The 24565-nt window shown below is 44.1% G+C and overlaps 1 protein-coding gene across 1 annotated transcript in view; it reads left to right on the forward strand.

Annotated features, from left to right (window-relative positions):
- The window catches only part of LOC117462150 (cadherin-18-like), a 173189-nt gene that overhangs the window by 119179 nt on the left and 29445 nt on the right, over positions 1 to 24565 (forward strand). Inside the window, exons 4-5 of the mRNA XM_071206380.1 lie at positions 13654 to 13825; positions 14576 to 14759. Of these exons, the coding sequence (XP_071062481.1) occupies positions 13654 to 13825; positions 14576 to 14759 (356 nt within the window). The remainder of the gene's footprint in view (positions 1 to 13653; positions 13826 to 14575; positions 14760 to 24565) is intronic.

Raw genomic sequence — 24565 nt, forward strand, 5'->3', positions numbered from 1 at the left:
AAAGGTGGTTTGAATGGCAGTCAATGAGGCATTTTTTGCCACGAAGGTGTCCAGAGGTAGTATCTAATACTACATAAAAAATAATAATGCAGTCAAATCAATTTTGTTGCTAATCTTTGACTCATCCAAGACTCTATTAACCACCAAAGTTCCATCCCTCTACTAATTATTATATCGATTTTTTTAATTGTTTGTGTTTTTTCGTAAGACAAAATGAAATAATTCAAATAATTAAACAGACATTTAAAGGGTTAAAATCCAGATCATTATTGAATGTTTGGTTTGAGTACGAAATAAGCTGTTTAAGTGATTCATGAAAAAAAAAAAGTAGAAAAAAATATTCATGTATGATGATTTAATAGCAGTTATTATGGGCGTGTACATTTTTGCCACGAAGGGGTCGAAAGGTTGAAAATTCGAGGAGGGCACAAGGGTTAAACTGGCTGGCATTCTTTATACTTTACGCAGGACCATATCTCTGGAACCCATTGGTCGATTTGGGTGATTTACACCTTTTTCTTAATCATTACATCCAATAGAATTGATGGGCAGTTCCCAAATCCACGTAAACATTACCATTGCGGACGTAATAGAGAAGCAAACGAAACATATCTGAAAGTACAAGCCTGGACGGCAAAACGTTATACCCAGTTTTGCCATAAATATGATGATGGATTATCAGTAAACATTTCTACGTAACACAAAGACATTGGATTAACCTTGAGCGGCGTTTTTATTCCGTTGAACACAACTTTTGATCACAAATCAAAAAAGGTAAGACGTAATTATTGTAATATTTTTGAAACCGGATGTTGTTTACTTTCTCTTTTCTGGCTGATAGCTCCAGGAATTCGAACTCGTACAGTGATAACATTACATGTGTGGAATCTGTGGAGTCTCAGCTTTAAATCGTATATCTTGTTTGTGCAGTTAAGATAGTAATAAGGGCATTTCTGCCGTGAGTTCTGTGTAAAAAAGCGTTAGCATTAGTTAGCATTTTTTCGCTCAATGCTAATTCATTACTCTTGTGTTTTTTTTAGCTAACAATTGTTCTTATTGTCAGTTAGCGGAGTTTCTTACCTTTAAAAGGGTATGAAACATTAATAGTTTCATAAATGTTAAGAAGCCCTGAGACATAGTCTCGTAAAAATACGGTGGGAGGGGTCCACTGGGGGGACCTTCGGGCTTAAGAGGTTAAGTATTCGGGCAAACAATAAGACCACAAGGCCGACTCATTCATCTTGTGTGGAGCTGATCTTCTGTTTGGCACCACACAGACATTCTACTGTAATCTCTGCTCACAGAGAGATTGGTTGCTGATTAATTATTAAGAATGGGACACTCTCCTCTCCTGCAGAAACCTCCCTGTGGGAGGACAAGTGGAATTGTATATTATACTATTGCCCATGCTAACATAGGACTCTCCCTTGCTGTTCATCTGGATGAATGTGATTAGCATGACAGTTCCCCCTTTATATTACACACACACACACACACACACACACACACACACACACACACACACACACACACACACACACACACACACGCACGCACACACACACACACACACACACACACACACTGAGGCTCCAGTGTGTCTGGGGGGTAGCTGCTGAGTGCTGAAGGCTTGTTTAACATCTTGTAGGGCATGTCAGAGTGCTGACAGATGAACTGAGTGATGAAGGCAGGCGGGAACCAAACTCAACGTGTTGGCTAGAATTCACCTGACATCGGTTGGAGAAGAGGGGATGTGAGGGAAGAAAGGAAATGAGAAGAGGAGAACGAAGTGAGAGGCCGGAACCTGTGAGAGGAGAAGAGGAATGGAAAGAGACATGGAAAGTAGATGAGAGGAAGAGACTGTTCTGTTATATATATATATATATATATATATTAGGGCTGTCAGTCGATTAAAATATTTAATCGCGATTAATCGCATGATTGTCCATAGTTAATCGCGATTAATCGCAAATTAATCGCACATTTTTTATCTGTTCTAAATGTACCTTAGAGGAATATTTTTCAAGGTTTTAATACTCTTATCAACATATGATATGATCATTGTGGACGGGTGGCGCAGTGGTCTGTGCATCCGATCATCAGATCAAGGGGGAGTGCTGGGGAACTCCAGTTCGAAACCCGCTCCTGCCGCCACTGCGTCAGGCCGTTGTGTCCTTGGGCAAGACACTTCACCCGGATTTGCTCCTGTGGGTATTGTCCACAGTACATGTATAATACAATGTATAATGTATACTTGTAAAAGCGCCTCGATGACCTCGAGGCGTGAAGATGGACGGTGTGGCGCAGTGCGCTGTGCAATGATCAAGGGGTGAAACCCGCCGCTGCTGCGTCTGTAAAGCCGGTGGGTCCTTGGGCAAGACCCTTCACCTGAACTTGCTCCTGTGGGTATTGTCCACAGTATCTGACCATTGCATGTATGATGTGCAATGTGTATATATGTAAAGCACTTTGAGTCATTGATAATGCGCTATAATAAATGTAAGGAATTATTATTATTATTATGAGTGGACAAATATGCTTTATGCTAATGTTTATTATAATTTGAACAATGACAAATATTATCATGAATATTAAACACAACAACCTCTGAACATTACAAATATTCGCCTCAATTCAACCTGGAACCTCTCTCATACAATACAAATGGTGTGTGTGTGTGTGTGTGTGTGTGTGTGTGTGTGTGTGTGTGTGTGTGTGTGTGTGTGTGTGTGTGTGTGTGTGTGTGTGTGTGTGTGTGTGTGTGTGTGTGATCATTGGAGCTATGTGCAACTCAAGGCATATGCTCGAACGGGAGCTGCCTGGACGCTGCAATCATGTTGCTGCAATCATGAGTGTGCTGACTTCTCCTACAATGTCCCGCTGTCTGCTTCCTGCATCAAGTCAAGTGCTCGGCGCAGTTGTGTGGATAGAGCGCTCCTCTGTTTTCATTAAAACAGCTCCTTATATCCGTTAGCGCAGCTAGCTAGCACCAGATGCTAACAACAACAATAGCCGCGTTCACACTGCGGTACGGTAATGCACGCAAGGTCTCTCTCTCGCTCGCTCGGGCCACACACACCCTCCCGGTCGGTGCCTGCCGGTGAGCGTGGAAGTGTGGTCTGCCACAAGCGGGCGGCAGGAGCGGGGCTGTCAGCAGCATCAGCTTGAAGATGGTATTTTAAACTCGATGCGTTCTGAAACTACAGGGCGGCCGAGGAAAAAAATACACATGCGTTAATCGCGTTAAAATAATTAGTGGCGTTAATTTTTTTTTGCGTTAACGCGTTATTAACGCGTTATTAACGCGTTAACTTGACAGGGGACTGAACAGGAATAACTGTGAGAAGATGAACTGAACCAACAATCAACACCATCCATCCATCCATTGTCTGTTCATCAGGGGTCTGGTCGTGGTGGAGCCAGTTCCAGCAGTGAGCACGAAACCTCCCTTTCCCTGCACATCAACCAGCTCTGACTGGGGGATTCCAAGCTGGTCCCAGGTCAGCCTGGAGATCTGATCCCTCCACCTGGTCCTGGGTCTGCCCCTCGGTCTCCTCCCAGCTGGACGTGCCTGGCCAGGTGGCATCCTTATCAGATGCCTGAACCACCTCACCTGGTTCCTTTCTTCTCAAAGGACCAGCTGTTCTACTCCGAGCTGCTCCCGGATGACTGAACTTCTCACCTTATCCCTTTGGGAGATGCCTGCCAACCTCCGGAGAAAACACATTTTGGTTGCTTACATACACAATCTGGTTCTTTCGGTCATAACCCATCCTTCATGACCAAAGTTGAGAGTAAGAAACCAAGATGGACTGGAGAGCTTTGCCTTCTGGCTCAGCTCTCTCTTCATGACTATGGTGCAGTAAAGCAACTGCAATACCTCTCCAGCTGCTCCGATTCCCTATAGCCCATCTCCCACTACATTGTACCCTCCCTTGAGAAGAAGACCCTAAGATACCAACACCTTCCCACAAGTTATCATATTAGATAGGCGGTACACCACCCAAGTTGCCATCATTTCAGGAGTTTAAGATGTTCACCTGCAGGTTACGGCAGTAATCATTTTCACCTAGCTAACTACCACCTTGCTTAATTAAAAGGGAATTCATAAAGGAAAGCAAACAAAACAAAATGATGCTTCCGATTTACCATATATTAAAGCCCCGGCCACACGAGGACGATAACGGTCGTATCTGCTACAGTTCACTATCAGATAGACGGTTCGGCCACACGAGACCGACATGGAAACGCAGAAAACGATAACGATAACGGGTCCCAAGGTGGGTAGATCTGCAAACGTTTCTGGTGCCTGTTGCGTGTGGACGGAAGACTTTTTTGATAACGATTGCGGTCCGTTTGCGTTATCGTCCTCGTGTGGCCGGGGCCGAAAGCCACTCTGTTTTAGAACCATGAGCTCTCCTATGTCGTAACCACTGACTCTGAATCAGTGTAAACATCGGCTCTGAGGCTTTACTTGTCGTGTTTTCCATGGAACCATGAACCACATGTTTCAAACCGCTAACGGTTCAAATGTAGAATGCAGAAAAAGACGGGCTTGAATAGTAAGGAGAAAAATAAAGCCCTGACACATAGAATTGATTGTTGGTTTATGGTATTTGCTAAAACACCTTTATGATCCAATGAGGCTATGTTTCCTGGTCAGTTTGTTACTTTCTTTATTTGTTGGTTTCCTTGTCGGCAGAATTAGACAAAAACTACCTTCCCCATTTCTCTATGAAACGTGGTTTCCGTAGCATTAGCCAGGGAGGAAGGCCTTCAGTTTTGGAGCAGATCGCGGGACATATTTCTTTCTTCTTTCATTATTTAATTTAATAATTGGATACAAAAAGCCAAGCCCGTAGCAGGTGCAGACCCAGTGCTCCTCCCTCTGTATGAAACAAAGAGGGACCCCATGAATATGGTTCCCATAAGCTGCACCAAACCGCCCGGCTCTTATCTGCGCCCCGCTGATATCACACAGTCATTTCCTCTCCGTGCAGCTCTCTCGCCTTGCAAAGAGGCCGGCTCTGTGCCTTCATGCTTGTGTGATCATATTAATCATCAGGAGAGAAAAGGATGGCCAACCTTGGATTTCCTGAAGTGGATGAAAGCCAAACATTCAGAGTGACAAAAGGTGGTGTGTGTAGGACATCCTTTTAGTCTGCAATCTCTCTGGAAGAAACTGATTGTGCTAAATGGTTAGTAGATGCAGTGTACTGTTGAGCTGAGAGACATTTGAAGATGGAAAGTATGATGTTGAGGCACTCAGACGTTATATTTCAGAAGCTTATATTGATTTATACTTTAGATTTACACAGGATACTTTTCCGTTGATAAAGGATTTTTCACAGGTTGTCTGTCTCGTGCACTACTGTCAGGATATAGAGAAATATACAGTGTATATTTATATAAATACTCTTTTCATTAATGCTCGGCTCGCTGCTCATTATCACGCTTATTACACTACTTCATACATACCTATTTTTCTGTCTTTTTTTCTCCACAAATATAAAAGTATTTGATGGTATTTTCTGATGGAGAAAAATTGTTTGTTTGTTGTCCACAGCTGATGTTACAATGACCAGACTTCTTTCTGCGGATTGATATGATTGCACATAGTCCCTGGATCAGACTTGGCGATGGTCTGCTGTCTTTAGCAGGAGTCTGCCGGCAGAAGAATAGCAGGCCTCTGGAATGTCCAAATTGACCGATTTATATATAAATATCTATCGTCCTCTGGGGGCTTCTCAACTCGTTGTTCAGTTTGTTGCTGCAGTCCCTCAGCCGGGGAGTGGAATGGGGTCAGGGTCTGAGTGGGGCTTTCATGATATTCCATGTAGATCTCTTTTAATGCTTTTTTCAAAGTTTGTATTTCACAAACACAATACATTCATTGTTCTTTTTCTATATTTGTTGATAATATAAAAAATAATACATGTGTTTAAAGCTTCAATCCTCAATTCAATTACATCAACAAGGATGAACCTACAGAAAACTTCCACCTACTCTGGTCTCATCCAATCTGCATATTTAACAAGCTTTAGCCTCTAGCTCATTGTTTAGCCCCTTTGCTCTCACACACACACACACACACACACACACACACACACACACACACACACACACACAACACATACCATGTATACATCACTTCAGGGGACATTACATTGACGTGCATGCATTTCCTGGAGACTTATCCTAACCTTAACCATAACCAACACATGCCTAACCCTAACCCTTACCCTAAACCTAACCAAGTCTTCACCCTAAAATTAATGATCCCCCTCATGGGGACCTCCAATTTGTCCCCATAAGGGAGGCGAGTCCCCACACGTGACTGTGTAAACAGATTTAGGTCCCCACAAGTATAGTAATGCTAGGCCACACACACACACACACACACACACACACACACACACACACACACACACACACACACACACACACACACACACACACACACACACACACACACACACACACACACACACACACACACACACAGAGGAGGGATGCTGCAAAACTGGAGTGAATAACCCAGTCTCAGCGTCCTGTCCATCCACTCCGTTAACACACAGCTGCGTTTCCATTCCCCATAACACTGCGTGAGGGGATGTGCAATCAGCTGCGGGGCCCCAGCTATAAAGCTGTGGTACTCCTTGGTGACCCGTTCCGCCGCCGGTGGACTTCCATGGACGCCGGACCCGGAAGTGCCCGTGCTCAGCTCTGACTAGAAGGCCAGAGAGAAGAAGTGTGTCTTCAGTGAAGATTTAGACTCAAACAAAACGTCCTTCTGAATTCCAAAGTGTCTCTGTTGATGCAACATATAAGGCCTGTATGTGTGTCAGCTTGTTTGGGAGTTCTTCTGCCCCTATTGGCCAGAAATCTATCTACGGAGAATTAAACATTCATTATTTATTTGAAAGATGACATAAACTGTAACCAATTAATAAGGACATATATGTTAATGACTTCTACTAAAAAAGTAGCTACGAGTTATATCACTTGTATATCAATCAATGGTTGAGCTTGCCAGTGGACATTTATTTATGTAAGCAATTCACTCATTATTACAAATCCACACCTGCATGTGACACAGGAGTTCATGTGACAGTGACAGTGGGATTGAAGCTGGATTATGTGCAGAAACCATGTACATGCAAATATCTATCCTGTCCCCTGAGTGGCATATGGTTGAGTGAGCTCAGCTGCATCATGTACTGTATGGAAGATCAAACTGCTCAGTGTGCTGTGAAACACCATCCTTCATCCCCCGTATCGCTCACATGCAGTAAGTAGACTGCAGCATGCATTTCCATGAGGTTGTAACCATCAATCAATCAATCAATGTTACATTTGTCTCAGTGGACTTCACAGTGTGTACAGAACAGGGCCGTATTCACCATATACATTGGGGGGGACACATCCCCCCCAATATTCAGATACACTCAAAATGTCCCCCCCAATAAATAGTAAAAAAAAAAGAGTTTTGATTTTTTGATTTTTTAATTTAAATAAAATTGCTATTCTATGACTTATTTATTTTGGTTATTTGTATACTTGAAAATCTATATTTTCTGTTATTGTGAGCTTCACCAAAATGATATTTCTTTTCATATGTAAATTGGTTCCTTATTTTGTACCCGCGGGTGTATTTGGCTGTTGCACGTCTGAGTCCACCTTCAGTTAGCTTGATGCTCCAAGCAGGTCAGTCATGTTTTAATTTGCCCTCGATCAGTTCTGGTATATTTTCTAGTTAGCCCTAAAGTAATCTATATTATTTTATTTCGTAATGGTAATGTTAATGAACCCTCCGGTTTAGCTTCTTTGTGTAAGTAACTTGTAGTTCTGATGTTAAAATCGAACTTTTCAGGAATAGTAGCTAACTAGCTGTGGGCTAGCTGCTTTCAGTTGTTAGCCAGGGTTTGGCGGGCTAGTGTCAGTATATAATATAGATATCAATATAGATGTTTTTAAAGTAAATTCAGATTGAACATAGTAAACAAATCCGTGAAAAAAATAAACCATTTCTTATAGTGAAAACCACCCTTGAATGATGGGATAGTAGACTAAATGTTACGATTATTGTGTTATGTCACGTTTCCTATGTCTTGGTTTGGGTGTTTTGCTGTTCTCCCCGTCATGTTTTCCTCTTGGTATATTGTCTGGTCCTTTTCCCTGTGTTTTTCCTCCTGTCGTTAGTTTCCCTGGTGTGTCTAATTTCCTGATTGTTTTCACCTGTCACTCCTTGTGTGTCTCCTGTGTTCTTCAGTGTCAGCCCCACCCCTGATTGTTCCCACCTGTGTCTAGTTACCCTGTGTTTAAAAATTCCCCTGTCTCCCAGTGTTGAGTGTTGGTTCGTCTTGTGATTTGGCTTGTCCTCGGTGAGTGTTCTGTTCTGCCTGTATATATATATAGCCTTGAAATAAAGGAATTGATTTCACTTTAATCTGCATTTGGGTCCTACCTGCTTCCTTCGCTCTACCGTAACATTACGAACCAACCCTAGATGGACCCAGCGGATTCAGCTTTTTTGATGCCACAGGCGGCTGCTAAGAGAAGGAGGCGCAAAGCCAAGCTAGCAGCCATGCCTCCATGCTCCAGTACCGGCCCACGCAGCTTTGCGTCCATACTGGATTGCCTGGCTTACACAGCCAGGGTCCAGGCTTCCGCTCCGGACCTTACAGCCAGGTTTCCGGCTCCAGCTGCCACAGTCCCATCTCCAGTTTCCTCTGGAGTCCCCTCTGGAGTCCCCTCTGGAGTTCCCTCTCGAGTTCCCTCTCGAGTCCCCTCCTCTAGTCCCTCCTTTAGTCCCTCCTCTAGTCCCTCCTTTAGTCCCTCCTTTAGTCCCTGCTCTAGTCCCTGCTCTAGTCCCTGCTCTAGTCCCTGCTCTAGTCCCTCCTCTTGGTCCCCTCGCGAGTCCTCTCTCGAGTTCCCTTCTCTAGTCCCATCTCTAGTCCCTCCTCTAGTCACTTCTCGAGTCCCCTCTCGAGTCCCCTCTCGAGTTCCCTCTCCAGTTCCCTCCTCTAGTCCCTCCTCTAGTCCCTCCTTTAGTCCCTGCTCTAGTCCCTCCTTTAGTCCCTCCTCTCGTCCCTCTTCTCTTCCCTCCTCTAGTTCCCCTCGCGAGTCCCCTCTCGAGTTCCCTTCTCTAGTTACTCCTCTAGTCCCTCCTCTAGTCCCCTCTCTAGTTCCCCTCTCGAGTTCCCCCTTGGTTCCCCTCTCGAGTCTCCTCTCGAGTCCCTTCTCGAGTCCCCTCTCGAGTTCCCCCTTGGTTCCTCTCTCGAGTCTCCTCTCGAGTCTCCTCTCGGGTCTCTACTCCGGGTCCTGTCCCGTTGGGGGCTCCGTCGACTACTCCTCTGCCGGAGGTCCTGCCAATCGTATGTCTGTCCCGTTGGAGGCCCCGCCAACTACTCTCCTGCCGGGGGTCCTGCCAACCCTTTGTCCTGTCCCGTTGGAGGTCCCACCGTCTACTCTCCTGCCGGGGGTCCTGCCAGCTCCATGTCCTGTCCCGTTGGAGGTCCCGCCGTCTACTCTCCTGCCGGGGGGCCTGCCAGCTCCTTCTCCTTTCTCGTTGGAGGTCCCGCCGTCCACTCCCCTGCCGGGGGTCCTGCCAACCCTATGTCCTGTCCCGTTGGAGGTCCCGCAGACTACTCTTCTGCCGGGGGTCCTGCCAACCCTTTCTCCTTTCTCGTTGGAGGTCCCGCCGTCCACTCCCCTGCCGGGGGTCCTGCCAACCCTAGGTCCGGTATCGTTGGAGGTCCCTCCGTCTACTCCCCTGCCGGGGGTCCTGCCAACCCTATATCCCATGCCGTTGGAGGTTCTACCGGGGGCCCTGCCAGCCCCATGTCCATCACCTGTCTTGCCGGGGTTCCTGCCAACTCCTGGTCCACTTCCGTGGGGGATCCTGCCGAAGCCTGTCCGACCGGCTCCGGTTTCTGTCCGGCTGACACCGGGTCCTGCCCGGTCTCCGGAGCTGTCCCATCAGCGCTTTCCTGCCCGGCCTCCGGATCCGGTCCGGTCGACACCGGTTCCTGCCCGGCCTCCGGAGCTGTCCGGTCTTCGCCCTCGAGCCCGGCCCTCTGAGAGCCGGAGTCTTCACCCTCAATCCTGGTCCCCTGAGAGCCACGGCCTTCACCCTCGATCCCGGGCCCCTGAGAGTCACGGCCTTTGCCCTCGAGCCCGGCCCCCTGACTTTCCCGGCCGCGGTGGCCTTCGCCCCTCCATAACCCCCACCTTGGACTCTGTCTTGCCCCTGGGCCGTCCGCCCGAGTCCACCTTCTCGGCTTCTACCTTACCCCCGGGCCGTCCGCCCGAGACCCGTTCCTGGTCCTCTGCCTTGCCCCCGGGCCGTCCGCCCGAATCCCCCTTTTTGGACTCTGCTTTACCCCCGGGCCGTCTGCCCGAGACCCCTTCCTGGTCCTCTGCCTTGCCCCCGGGCCGTCCGCCCGAGACCCCTTCCTGGTCCTCTGCCGTGCCCCTGGGCGGTCAGTTCAGTCCCGTCCTCCAGACCCCCTCCACCCACCCTGGTGGCCCTAGTTTTGCGTCCCTCCTCCTGACCCCCTCCACCCACCCTGGTGGCCCTAGTTTTGCGTCCCTCCTCCTGACCCCCTCCACCCACCCTGGTGGCCCTAGTTTTATGAAAACCTGATGTCTGTTTTCTTCAAGGTTGTGTCTTCCTGGTCGAATGTACTTATTGTAAGTCGCTTTGGATAAAAGCGTCAGCTAAATGCAATGTAATGTAATGTTCAGTTCTGTTTCACATGGGTGTTGTTGAGATGTATCCATAGATTTTTGCAGGTCACCCTTGAAAAAGAGATCTTTTGATCTCAAGGGGCTTTCACCTGGTTAAATAAAGGCTACAAACAAACAATCATTTAGTCCCTAATGTTGCTCTCAAAGTGCACCAGATTGATGCTTTTAACATTTTAAAAACAAATCTTCCTGGGGGAGCATGCCCCGGACCCCCCTAGAGGAGGTTAGGTCCCCCGCCCGCCCACACCCCCCGTCAAATTGTCCCACCCACATTGAGGATGCTTCCTACACCCATGCCTGAGACACAGTTTCGTGACTATTGTTGTGTTTTGCCCCCAGGGGCATGGGGTTTAACAGGTTTTAAAGTATCCAATGTGTTAGCGATTTTTTATGTATTTTCCTTTAGAATGGCAGGAAATTAGTATTCAAATTTGTATTGAATTTTTGGTCCCCCCCAATGTTGACTCCATGGCCACGGCCCTGGTACAGAATATCAGTTTGACAATATGACACCCTCTGTCCTTAGACCCTCTGTCCTTAGACCCTCTGTCCTTAGACCCTCACATCGTACAAGGAAACACTTCCAGAGAAAACCCAGTTTAAAGGGAAACATGGGAGACACCTCAGGGAGAGCAACAGAGGAGGGATCCCTCTCGTGTGTAAATTGAAAAGATAATACATTTATAACCACCACCCTTTTTTATATATATTGATATAGTTAGACTATGCTAAAGTTATGTTTTTGTTTTTTGTAATTATATTAAAATGTGAAACTGCCGTAACACAGCTTAGCGTGCACACTTAACTACGATAAGATGCTGGAGGTCTGCATGTTTTTTGTATGCATTCAGTGTTTTAGTCATGTCATGCATTGTTATAGGATGTAGCCCACTAAAGAGTTTCATCATTTGGATAAAAAGCACTGGCCCTGAAGCTGTGAGGGTCTGTCTCCACTTGGCTCCTTTCTCTGACCCCTGCAGGGTGATTGAACCTAAAGCCTGCCAGGGTTTCTTTCTCTGTGACGACCGGCTTACTGCGCATTATCCTTAGCAACGGTCTGTTAGCGAGAAACATAAATGTCCAAATTGACCAATTAGAGTTCAGTATTCAACTAAACCGATAATACTGTAATGTAATACATCCCTTTGAGTCCAATTCACAGTGGCACAGAAATATTGGTTTTGGCATTTAGTCTGAAACTAAGTGGAAACTAGTTTCGGTCCTGAATGTTGTCAATTAATTCATGCCTCCATCCCAGAGACGCAGAATTCCTCCACTCCCTTCTCTCACGCCACTTCCTTCCATTCATTTGGAAATCCTTTGCTTTTATCCTGTCCTCTCTGTGATACAGGTGCACAGTGTGCTGTGTGTCCTGCTCCCTGCTCTGCTCCGTCTACATGGGCCGATAAGACCAGGTGGCTGTGCGCTTTGTTAGCCTCTGAAGCGAGTAGTGCAGCGGAGAGCCTCCAGGCTAAACACTCGTGTGTGTGTGTGTGTGTGTGTGTGTGTGTGTGTGTGTGTGTGTGTGTGTGTGTGTGTGTGTGTGTGTGTGTGTGTGTGTGTGTGTGTGTGTGTGTGTGTGTGTGTGTGTGTGTGTGTGTGTGTGTGTGTGTGTGTGTGTGTGTGTGTGTGTGTGTGTGTGTGTGTGTGTGTGTGTGTGTGTGTGTGTGTGTGTGTGTGTGTTTAGATGGATAGACTACATTAGGTGCTGATGTACACCAATGGGCTACCTTTTAGCAGCTTTGTAGGGGGCGCTAGCTTTTTCCCCACACAGGAACCCTAAAATAAAAAATGGTGCACCAATCCTGACAAATGTTTCCAAAAGATCCAGCTTTTAAGCACGGTTAGACCCTCAGTGAGGCAAATTATTTTGTGTCCTGAAGAAAAGTAACTCAATGACAGAGCCCATGCCGTGTTCCCCTTAGGGTTACTTCCTGTCTGTCTTCTTCTGCTGTTCCTGTTAGTGGTCGTTTCTCAATGCCGAGTAAACCTGCTGCAGAGCCACTATTTCAAGTATACTACGTCATCGAGTGGCGCAGAAGGACTGTTTAAATTCATGTTAAATGCCCAGCATTCGGCGCCACTCGATGACGTAGTATACTTGAAATAGTTGCTCTGCAGCATGTGTACTCGACATTGAGAAACGACCACAGTTGACTTCCTTTCAGTCTTCTTCTTCTGTTCCTTTTAGTGTTCACTTCCTGTCTGTCTTCTTCTGCTGTTCCCTTTAGTGTTTACTTCCCGTCTGTCCTCTTGTGCTGTTCTTGTTAGTGTTTACTACTACCATGTATTTTTTCTTTTAATGTTTATTTTATTATCTTTGCTTTTTAATGACTGTTTTTAAATGCCATTTTCTTAATGTCTTTCATTTTTGTAATGCACTTTAAATTGCCTTGTGTTGAAAGGTGCTATATCAACTTGCCTTGCCTTGCCTTACTTCCTGTCTTTCTTCTTTTACTGTTCCCTTTAGTGTTCACTTCCTGTCGGTCTTCTCTTTGTTGATTTCTCCTACGTCGAGTCTTTTAACCTCTTTCCTTCTATTTGCCCGTATTTATTTTTCTTTGCTGGTAACAGTTAAGCCATCATGAATCCAAAGTGCTGTGCTCTTCACAAATATAAAATGAAAAGGGTATTCCATGTTGTTTTCTGATGTAAAACAAGAATGTTTGTTGTCCACAGCGGAAATTATATTGACCGGACTTCTTTCTGCAGATTGATATGACTATACTCTAGTCCCATGATAGGCAACAATCTACTTTTCTTCACAGCAGTCTATAGTATACTTCTGGAATGTTCAAATTCACCAATCAGAATCAAGTGTTGAACTGAGCTGTGTAATAACAAAATAAAACTAACTGAAGTTGCTTAAACACTGATTTATTTGTCTTGTCTCTGCCTCAGGAATCATCCGAACAGCCATCTCCAACATGGACCGTGAGTCCAGTGTTCAGTATGCGGTGGTGGTTCAGGCCAAAGACATGGCGGGCTCGGTTGGAGGACTGTCTGGATCTACTACAGTCAACGTCAACCTCACGGACGTCAATGACAACCCTCCAAAGTTCCTGCAGAGTAAGTGACTCCGATCACATACTTTCAGATTTCATCATGAAACAGAAACATTGTCAGACTGAGAGTAGTCATCATTAATCCAGGAAAATCTGCCTTATATTTAATAAATGTATTGAGCTTGTAAATGTATTATTACAGAATGAAGCTCTGACAAGTTATTTTCTGGTTAGGATAATTTTTTCTGGTTTAACTTATCTCGACAGCTGGCTACACTAATATCTTCGCTTTAATATTTCCCCTTGGCTAGCTGTTTACATACTTAAAGGCTTCTAATCCTCAAGAGTCATTTCTTTCTGTTAATTGTTCTTCGATTTCATCTTCTGCTGAAAGACATTATGTTGAGTCCTGCTGTTGGAGTTTAAAACAGCTTTTTTTAAATGGCCATGTGACTCTTTTTGTGATTATAAATACACACATATCATGTTTTACAATTTAGGCCAGCATGAATACAGTATTATGCCAATGAAGTAGTGAACATGTCAAGGGATGTATATAGAAATAGTAGCCAAACAAAATGTCGGGGCTCTGACAAAAGGAAAAAGAAACCCAGTCATACACCATCACACAACTGATATGTGTATCCCATTTACAAAGAAAATGTAATACATAGACATGGTGAGCACACACAACATTTCCACATAGAAAACCAAGGAGAGAACATGGAGCATCTTCATCAGGTTTCCATGATGTGCTCATGTGCTTACTGGGGGTTAATGAGCAGAATATAAATAAACAGTGTTGCTGTTGCAGGAAGCTACCAGCTGTATGTTCCAGAGCTGGCTCCGGTAGGGAAGGCAGTGGGTCGGATCAGAGCCAGCGATCAAGATGAGGGGCAGAACGCTGAGATGACCTACAAAATAACTAATGCCGACGCAGCGGCCATCTTCACCATCACCACTGACGCTGAGCGCAGGGAGGGCATCGTTTCCCTGAAGCAGGTACGAGACGGATCCGTTCCAAGTGCGTCTGTGAGGAACACTTCCGGGGGAAGGTGCAGGTTTAAGCTTTGTTCTCTGGATTTAGCTTAAAGTGGACCTATTATGCTATATTTTAAAAATATATTGTAGGGCCATACGCCATTTAAGCGTCTTTGGGTTCAAGAAAAGCGCAATAGAAATAAAATGTATTATTATTATTATTATTATACCTATACAAAACATGTCTGTGAAGTGTTTTGCTTAAAATACCAAAGATCACCCATTGTAATAATAATAATAGCTTGGATTTATATAGCGCCTTTCATGAGACCCAAGGTCGCTTTACAGAGAAGAACAGGAGTAGAAACAAACATAACAAAAGGCAGTCAGACAAACAGTCAGACAGACAAAACAACAAATAGATTTGGGGTCAAAGGCCTTAGCAAACAGATGGGACTTGAGGGCCCTTTTGAAGACGTCAAGCGTGGGGATGTTGCGGATCTCAGCAGGGAGAGCGTTCCAGAGGGTGGGGGCTGCCACACTGAAGGCTCTGTCCCCGAAGGTTCGCAGGTTGGTAGCCATGCCTCATACTGCTCATACCCCTCTATCCCAGCCCTGTTCCAAAAAGGCTGATTCTGCTTTAAATGGAACGGCTGCTGCTAGCCACGCCCCTTTGTAGATTCACGCCGCTTTCCCCAGCTAAGAGAGTTTTCTACTGGGAGAAACTCAGCTAAACGCTGCCGTGATGAAATGCCATATTATGTTCCCAACCACTTCAACCATTATTTCTGAGCTCAAACCTTTCTCTCTCGCAGGGTTTACCACAAGGGCATTACGTTACACATATTCTCTCCAGTAGCCTACAGCGTTAGCTCTGAGTGTTAGCATGCTTGCTAATGTAAAAACAGAGCATATTACTCCCGAAACACACCGCGCATTGTTTCTGATACAGCACATAGCATGACATGTCATCACATTGACATGTTCTTTCTTAAGTGTTTACCGCTAGAACAGTGCCATTATATTTATTATATATAACAACTTTACTCTAAGTGTATACAGAGACGATAAGTTGGGACGGATGTCGCCAATGGCGTAATAGGAGCGAAAATTCTGGATCTGCTTGTTAGCTGCTTGTTAGCACCCCCGTTTTTTTTTTAGAGATTTGGGTACGGAGGAAAAGAGAGAGGGTTTTGTTTTCTGACACTTTGTGAGTTCCCTGACACACCGGGGACACATATTTATGTATAAAAGACATCACAAAGTGCATTTTGCATGATAGGTCCCCTTTAATTGATTATTTTACAGTGGCAGCCAAGTTTGACCGGTTCTTCAATTTATCATTGATGTCCTTCAAAGACTCAAATGTTTATTTTTAAAGGGATTTTAGAATGGAACCCCATGTCTTGAAATGTTTGGTTGCATCAGACTTGATTGCATAGCGACCCCTACACACTCCATCTGTAGTCTCACTCTCAGCTGAATGTGGCTCCTTCTTTCAGGTGGAGGGTTTGAATACAGCGGCAAGCTTTAAATCAAATCAAATCAAGTTTTATTTATATAGCACATTTATAAATGATTTTTGGTCGAGCCAAAGTGCTGTACATATAATAAAAATAGCCTACAGTAGAGACACTTTACAGAAAATACAACAGCACAGATTGTTCAGAATATCAGTATGACAATACGACACCCTCTATCCTTAGACCCTCACATCGTACAAGGAAAAACTTCCGGAGAAAACCCACAGTTTAAAGGGAAAATGGGAGAAACCTCAGGGAGAGCAACAGAGGAGGGATCCCTCTACCAGGACCGACAGACGTGCAATAGATGCTGTGTGTAAATCGAAGAGATAATACATTTTACAGCATATAGACCGAATGTTAGGAAATGCATGTGTCTGTAATAAGAAGATGAATCCACGAGGATGTCAGCTACAATCCTGTGGAAGCCATCAGGGAAGCAACATGACGAGACCAAAGGCAGGACCGCAGAGACAGGTTCAGCCACGACCCGAAGTCCACGACTTAATCCAGAACTCAGGATAGAGGATCCAAGACACAGGACTACAGCAAGAGGATCAGCCTCGACTCCGGATCCCGGCGTAGATATAGATACAAAACACGAAAAAAGATGTGGCTGGGTTAATCGGAACAAGAGAATACACAGACACAGAAGAGGGAAAAGGTCATTGGATAAAAGTTATTCTTGATAACCCTCTAGAAAGATCTCATGAACTTCCCCACTCAATCTATCAAGACCCAAGCAGTTATATTAGATATAGGATAAGAAACAGAGATAGGGAGCACAACAACCTATCTCTTTGTCAGATGCACTCCCCCGCTTATCTAAGCGACTCTGTACCCCGTTACCCTCTACAAGGCCATAGGCCAGCAGAGGGGAAATGGGGGGTGGGTAAGGGTCTTTAAGAATAAACCGCAAGGGTCTAAAGGGAAACAATCTGAAATATATGCTGCATTCGACACGGTGAATCATCAGATCCTCCTTCGCACTCTCCAAGAACTTGGAGTTTCAGGCTCTGCACTTTCCCTCATCACCTCATACCTCAAAGACCGCACCTACAGGGTTACTTGGAGAGGGTCGGAGTCCGACCCTTGTCAATTAATTACAGGGGTCCCTCCAACCCAGTCTCACAAAAAAATGTGTAATAACTACGTTGGTCCACAACGTAGGACGTAGTATTTCTACAAAAAAGCCTCTGAAATTGTAAGATCCCTACGTTTTTTTTCACCATTCATTACAATGGCTGGCGTCTATGTCACGTGATCTTCACATTTCTCCCTGCATAAAAAAAAAACATGGCTGAACTTCGTTTTATTCTCGGTGTAAAATGCCTATTTAAAGTTACTTTGGCCATTAAAATGCGTTTTGATGTGATTTGATGCGAGAAATATTGTTATTTCAGATTGTGTGTACAGTGGATGTACATGATCTTTAGTTTGCTAGTTATTACGAAGATTACTTCAGGAAATGGTGTCTATACAACGTTTTCATTGTTACCAAGGTTGTTACATATTACATATCTGCCGTAGTTCTGTATTTATAGAGACCTGATGAGAAGACTTCTAGACAAACATGAAGAACTGAAAACGTGACGTGGATCATAAATATATCAGCCATTAAACAACATCTTACATTTCTTTTCACACAAAGATTCTTGCAGTATCAACACTAATTCGGCTGACTTTTATATTTGATCCAATTGGTAGATAGGCTGTATTTATACCATAAAGGTGCACAGCTGATATAAAGGGACACTTAGTGGTTAAAGCATGTTATTGAATTTCATTATTTTTATTATTAGATATTAATAGAATCCCTATAAAGTATGTTCATTACTCGTTATTCTCTACTAATAGTTCATTAAAGACTGTATATAATGACTATTTTGCACATCCCTTTCAAGATTTCAAGATGTTCTAAGGTTTATTGACATATCATATTCACAAACGGTATAGTTATGCAATGAATGTAAAACTTTGTGTATACCTCCAGCAATGTTAACTATGTTGAAGCACTTATTTTAACTGATATTATACATATGTATTATACTCTTATAAGATATATGTAGATAGTATAAGAAATGTGCAGAATATGACAGTTTAATGGTGGAGGTACACAAATATTGAAAGATGTCTTGTGATGCACTGTTGAGGAACCTGTGACCCAAGTGTTTCATCTCCGGCCTTCTCAGGTATTGAAAAATCAATAAATAAAGAACACAGAATTATTAAATATAAAACACAGAATTTGTGTGATTATACAAAATGATTTACAAATAAACACCACTGCATATTTACAACTATACACATGCTGATGTAACGCAAATGTTTCCAACTTGGGATCAATAAAGTACATCTTATCTTAAGATGATCGATGGCTACTGCCATATTTGCAAAATGTGCCTCTGAACCTTGACAAGTGCATGTTTCAGGCTCATCATTGAACAACAGGAGGGGTCACAGACATAAGACCAGCTGTTAAATAAACCTCTTCTGACCTTAGCTGTCGTGTGGGTATATATTAATGCTGCCCATTATGGGCACAAGCCATTATCACCCATTTATTAATTATATGTTTTAAATGTGAGTGTTTCCTATCCCCTAAACCTCCAGGGATGTACACAGTTTAATACTGGCAACTTCTTATTATGGGAAATATGAAAACGTCTTTTAAAACTACAATTCCCAGTAGAGACGTGCCAAAGATAGAGAACATGTTGCGAAACACAATAGCCAGCATGTGTAGTTCTGGGGACAGGGTGGGGGAGGGGGGGGACGCGGTCGACGCGGTGGACCCGTTCAAATCCAGTTGTGGACAGTCTGCCGTGGTTCCATCCCATTTCAAGTGCTGTTCGACGCTCTGCACACTCTCCAATCACAGAGCTTGAGGACTATCACGGGGTTTGTCAAGCGAAGTGGAGAGAATACTTACGTCCGGGTGTAATATTCTGTAAAGCAAATGAGCTGCTCCGACCCTCGGTCCTGACGGACTCCAACTTGTGTTTATTAATCAAACAAATAAATAAACACAAGGATAATTATGTGTTATTGTTGAGTACATGGAGAATTGCACAGGGGAAAATAACGTATCTATTGTGGTGATTGACATTATTCACCCACGGATCTATGGGTTAGGGTATTGTTCTGCACGGACATTTTAGTGAGCCGGACTTCCTGTCTCCGCCGGTCTTCGCTTCCCGGGCATGAAGCTGTTTACATGTGTTTTGAGATGCTAAATAAAAGTCTAGCTCTAGTTTGTACCTATGATAGCCCGCCTCCGACTCCCATCTCTCGGCACCACACTATGCCACCATTTTAGATGCGGATTTTGTTAAACTAATACGTTTGCGCTGTGGACCAACACTATACATTGACGGGAAGGGGGTAGCAATAAAGATAACGCCATTAAACAGTTACACAACATAAAATAAATAATATTGATAGCAGCGTCCCTAGCAACCACCTTGGTAACAATGAAAACGTTGCATAGACACAATTTCTTGAAGTAATCTTCGTAATAACTAGCAAACTAAAGATCATGTACATCCACTGCACACATAATCTGAAATAACAACTCATATTTCTCGCATCAAATGACATCAAAAGGCATTTTAATCGCCAAACTAACCTTAAAATAGGCATTTTCCACCGAGAATAAAACGAATGTCGGCCATGTTTTTTTTTTCTGCAGGGAGAAATGTGAAGATCACGTGACATAGACGCCAGCCATTGGAATGAATGGTGAAAAAAAACGTAGGGATCTTACAATTTCAGAGGCGTTTTTGTAGAAATACTACGTCCTACGTTGTGGACCAACGTAGTTATTACACGTTTTTTTATGAGACTGGGTTGGTCCCTTAGGGCTCTGTTCTTGGTCCCCTCCTCTTCTCCTTGTACACAAACTCGCTCGGATCTGTCATTAGCCCGTATGGTTTTTCATACCACTGCTACGCTGACGACACTCAATTAATTCTGTCCTTTCCCCGCTCAGAGACCCAGGTTGTCGCACGCATCTCTGCTTGTCTAGCTGACATCTCTCAGTGGATGTCTGCTCACCACCTCAAGCTCAACCTTGACAAAACTGAACTGCTTTTCCTTCCGGGAAAAGATTGTCCCACTCTTGACCTGACTATCAACATCGGCACCTGTGTTGTTTCCCCGACTCAGACTGCAAGCAATCTGGGTGTGACCCTAGATAACAACCTGTCCTTCACTGCAAACATCGCTGCTACAACCCGCTGCTGCAGATACACGCTTTACAACATCAGGAGGATGCGTCCCCAGCTGATCCAGAAAGCCACGCAGGTTCTGGTCCAGGCTCTCGTCATCTCACGCCTAGACTACTGCAACTCCCTCCTGGCTGGTCTACCTGCATGTGCCATCCGACCTCTGCAGCTCATCCAGAATGCAGCGGCTCGTCTGGTCTTCAACCTTCCTAAATTCTCCCACACCACGCCGCTCCTCCGCTCCCTCCACTGGCTTCCGGTAACTGCTAGAATTCACTTCAAGACACTGGTACTTGCATACCATGCTGCGAATGGATCTGGCCCTTCCTACATCCAGGACATGGTTAAACTGTACACCCAGCGCGTGCACTCCGCTCTGCATCAACCAAACAGCTCGCTGCACCCTCGCTGCGAAGGGGACCCAAGTTCCCATCAGCAAAAACACGTGGGTTTGCTATCCTGGCTCCAAAATGGTGGAATGAGCTCCCCATTGACATCAGGACAGCAGATATCTTACACACCTTCCGGCGCAGACTGAAAACTCATCTCTTTCGACTCCACTTCGAGCGATAGAACTATTAACAAAGCACTTATATACTAATAAAGTACTGGCTTACCTAAAGCCAGTTGAGTTGCACTTGAAATGTTTTTTCTCTATGAAACCTGATGTACTTATATGATTCTGTTTTCTTCAAGTTTGTATTTTGTTGGTCGAACGCACTTATTGTAAGTCGCTTTGGATAAAAGCGTCAGCTAAATGCAATGTAATGTAATGTAATATAAGGTATTATATTTTAATTAATCCTATCTACTATTCCTAATTTCCTATATTCTAATAATGTATAAACTATTTTAAAAATACTTTATGAAATCCTATGTTATGTTATAAATATTAAAATAAAGAACTAAATGAATAAATAAATAACTAAATAAATAAATGAATAATTAAACAAAAGCCAGAGAGAAAAAGTGAGTTTTAAGTGTTGAATTAAAAACCCCCAGGGTCTAGGCCGACCTCACATGGAGGGGCAAAGTATTCCAGAGCCTAGAGCCAGCCGCTGCAAAAGCTCGATGCCCTCGGGTTTTAAGCCTGGTCTTAGGCACTATCAACAGCAGCTGATCAGCCGACCTTAAGGCTCTGCCTGGGGTGTTGCGATGGAGAAGTTCGGCTATATAGGCAGGAGCCAGCCCATTTAGGGCTTTAAAAACAAATAAAAGGAGTTTAAAATCTATTCTGAACCGGACTGGAAGCCAGTGCAATGAAGCCAGAATTGGGGTGATATGGTCACGCTTTTTATGGCCAGTGAGAAGACGTGCAGCTGCATTCTGAACTAGCTGAAGGCATCTAACTGAGGCCTGGTCCATACCCACATACAGAGCATTGCAGTAATCCAGTCTCGAGGTAACAAAGGCGTTAATAACCCTTTAAAAGTTTTTAAACTCTTTAAAAGATAAAAACGACTTGGTCTTAGCCAATAGTCGTATTTTGAAAAAGCAGGTCTTGACTGCAGTGCTAACCTGCTTATCAAATTTAAAGGCACTGTTGAAGATCACTCCAAGGTTCATAACAGAGGGGAGGATATCTTTATTGAGGGAGCCCAGAATATCAACCGGGGAGACTGTTGGTTGGGGTCCAAAAAAGATGACCTCTGTCTTGCTCTCATTAAGGGTGAGGAAGTTTTGACTCAGCCAGGATTTAATCTCTGTTAAGCAGTCCTTCAACTGCTGTAGTGAGTTGGCATTTTGATTGAGAGGCAGATAAATCTGTACATCATCAGCGTAACAATGGAAGGGGATATTATGTTTTGTGAGAATTGAACCTAGGGGCAGTATGTACAGTAGAAAAAGGATGGGGCCCAGAATCGAGCCTTGGGGAACCCCACAGGTAAGAGGGGCTTTGGCAGAGGAGAAGGCACCTAACTGCACTGAGAAGCTACGGTCCGTCAAATAAGACCTGAACCATGCAAGGGCAGAGCCTGTAATGCCTGCGGACTGTTCAAGCCGTGACAACAGGATACTATGATCCACACTGTCAAAGGCAGCAGTTAAATCTAACAGCACCAAGACAGCTAAGCTGCCTGAGTCGGCGGCTAAGAGCAGATCATTAAAAACTCTTAAAAGGGCTGTTTCCGTACTATGCATAGGTTTAAAGCCAGACTGACATTTTCCATGGTTGCCATGCGTGGTTAAAAATGACTGCAGCTGGGCGTAGACTACTCGCTCCAGGGCTTTAGATAAAAAGGGTAGCTGGGAGATGGGGCTGAAATTTGCGAGAATGGAGGGATCGAGATTTTTCTTTTTAAGTAGTGGCTTAACCACGGCATGTTTGAAGGCAGCTGGGACCCATCCTGAGCTAAGAGAGGTGTTTACAAGCAATAAAACACTTGCTCCAACTGATTCAAAAACATCTCTAAGGAAGCTAGAGGGAATGCTGTCTAAGGTGCAGTTTGTCGGCCGCAAGTGCTTGACTACATCCGAGAGAGAAGAGAGGGATACAGGTTCAAAGTGGTCGAGGACAGCAGGGCACAGAAAGGGAGCAGGATCTGGGGTAACACTAGTATAGGCTAGCCTAAGAGCAGATACTTTTTCGATAAAAAAGTTAAGAAATGTATCGCAGAGAGTAGTTGATGGCACAATTGGAGAAGCATCACAAGGATTAATGATCGAATTAAGGACATTAAAAAGAACTTGAGGTTTATGGCTATTTTTGGAGATTAACAGAGAAATATACTCTGTTTTGGCTGCTTTGACTGCCGTCTGATAATCGGAAAGGCAAGCACGAAGAATTTCTAAGGAGACATGAAGTTTATCCTTTTTCCATTTTCTCTCTGCACGCCTGCAAGCGCGTATAAAAACGCAAGTACAATCATTGAGCCACGGCTCTGAGAGAACTTTGTTGCGTCTAAGCGTAAAAGGAGCAACGGAATCCAGTATTAGTGTGCATGTCGAATCAAACAAAGAGATAAGCTCATCTGCACTAAAAGCACAGTTCACCTCTAATTTACAAATCGGATAAGTATTAAAATCATCTGACAACTGTGAGGCAGTCAAGGGGTTAATTGAACGCAGACGACGCGCAGGGGCACGTGATTCGACTTCTGCGGAAGGGATCGAGGTTGTAAACAGAAATGGTAAATGGTCTGAGATACGCGTTCCTGCACAGATTTCATCCACAGAGATAGACAATCCAAACGATAATACTAAATCTAAGGTGTGTCCTTTATCGTGTGTTGGGCCAGCCACAGACTGAATATGACCGAAAGAGTCGAGGAGATTTAAAAAGTCCCTAACCAGAGGTTTGGACTCGCAGCACACATGGACATTAAAGTATCCGCAGATCAAAACACGATCATATTTCACCATGATCCCGGACAAAAAGTCAGAAAAGTCAGTTATGAAATCATTATTGTACTTTGGTGGACGATACACGACTGCGCAGAGTATAGGCGAGGCTGGGTTCAGTTCAAAAAGCTGCAACTCGAAGCTAGCATAGCTAGTTACTGGGTGAAGCAAATGGCATTGGAGATTAACTCTAAACACTGAAGCTATACCCCCACCACGGCCGGTGGTACGGGGGGAGCTGAAGAAAGTACAGTCGGACCAACTCCCCTCTCTCTGGCAGAAATAGGAACTGACATGACTTTTCCTAGCCATGGTTTTAGAATCTACATCTCTTGGACAACTAAATAATAAATATGAAATCAAATTCTTTTTTTTGGGAACCTCTTTTCGAGCTGCTTGGTTTTTGCAACAGTTCCTGAAAACCTACAATAATGATAATAATAATAATAATAATAATAATAATTAATTACATACTGTATACAGTAAAACATTTACATATGATGTAACCTTTTGCATGGAACTATTATTTAACAGTGTGATTTATGAAATACACAAACATAATTGGGTCCTCTCAGGTGTTTAAGTCACAAAAACACGTACAATGGGAGAGAGATTTTGGTAAATCACCAGATTTATTAAGATACTTCACCTTCCCATATTTTTTTCCCCATTAGGTCCTAAGAGTTATAAAATGCACTGATAACAGAATTCAGATTGATATCCTTGTGTGCTTGCT

Source organism: Pseudochaenichthys georgianus, chromosome 17 (genome assembly GCF_902827115.2).
Source record: "Pseudochaenichthys georgianus chromosome 17, fPseGeo1.2, whole genome shotgun sequence".
In the NCBI taxonomy this organism is placed as follows: Eukaryota; Metazoa; Chordata; class Actinopteri; order Perciformes; family Channichthyidae; genus Pseudochaenichthys; species Pseudochaenichthys georgianus.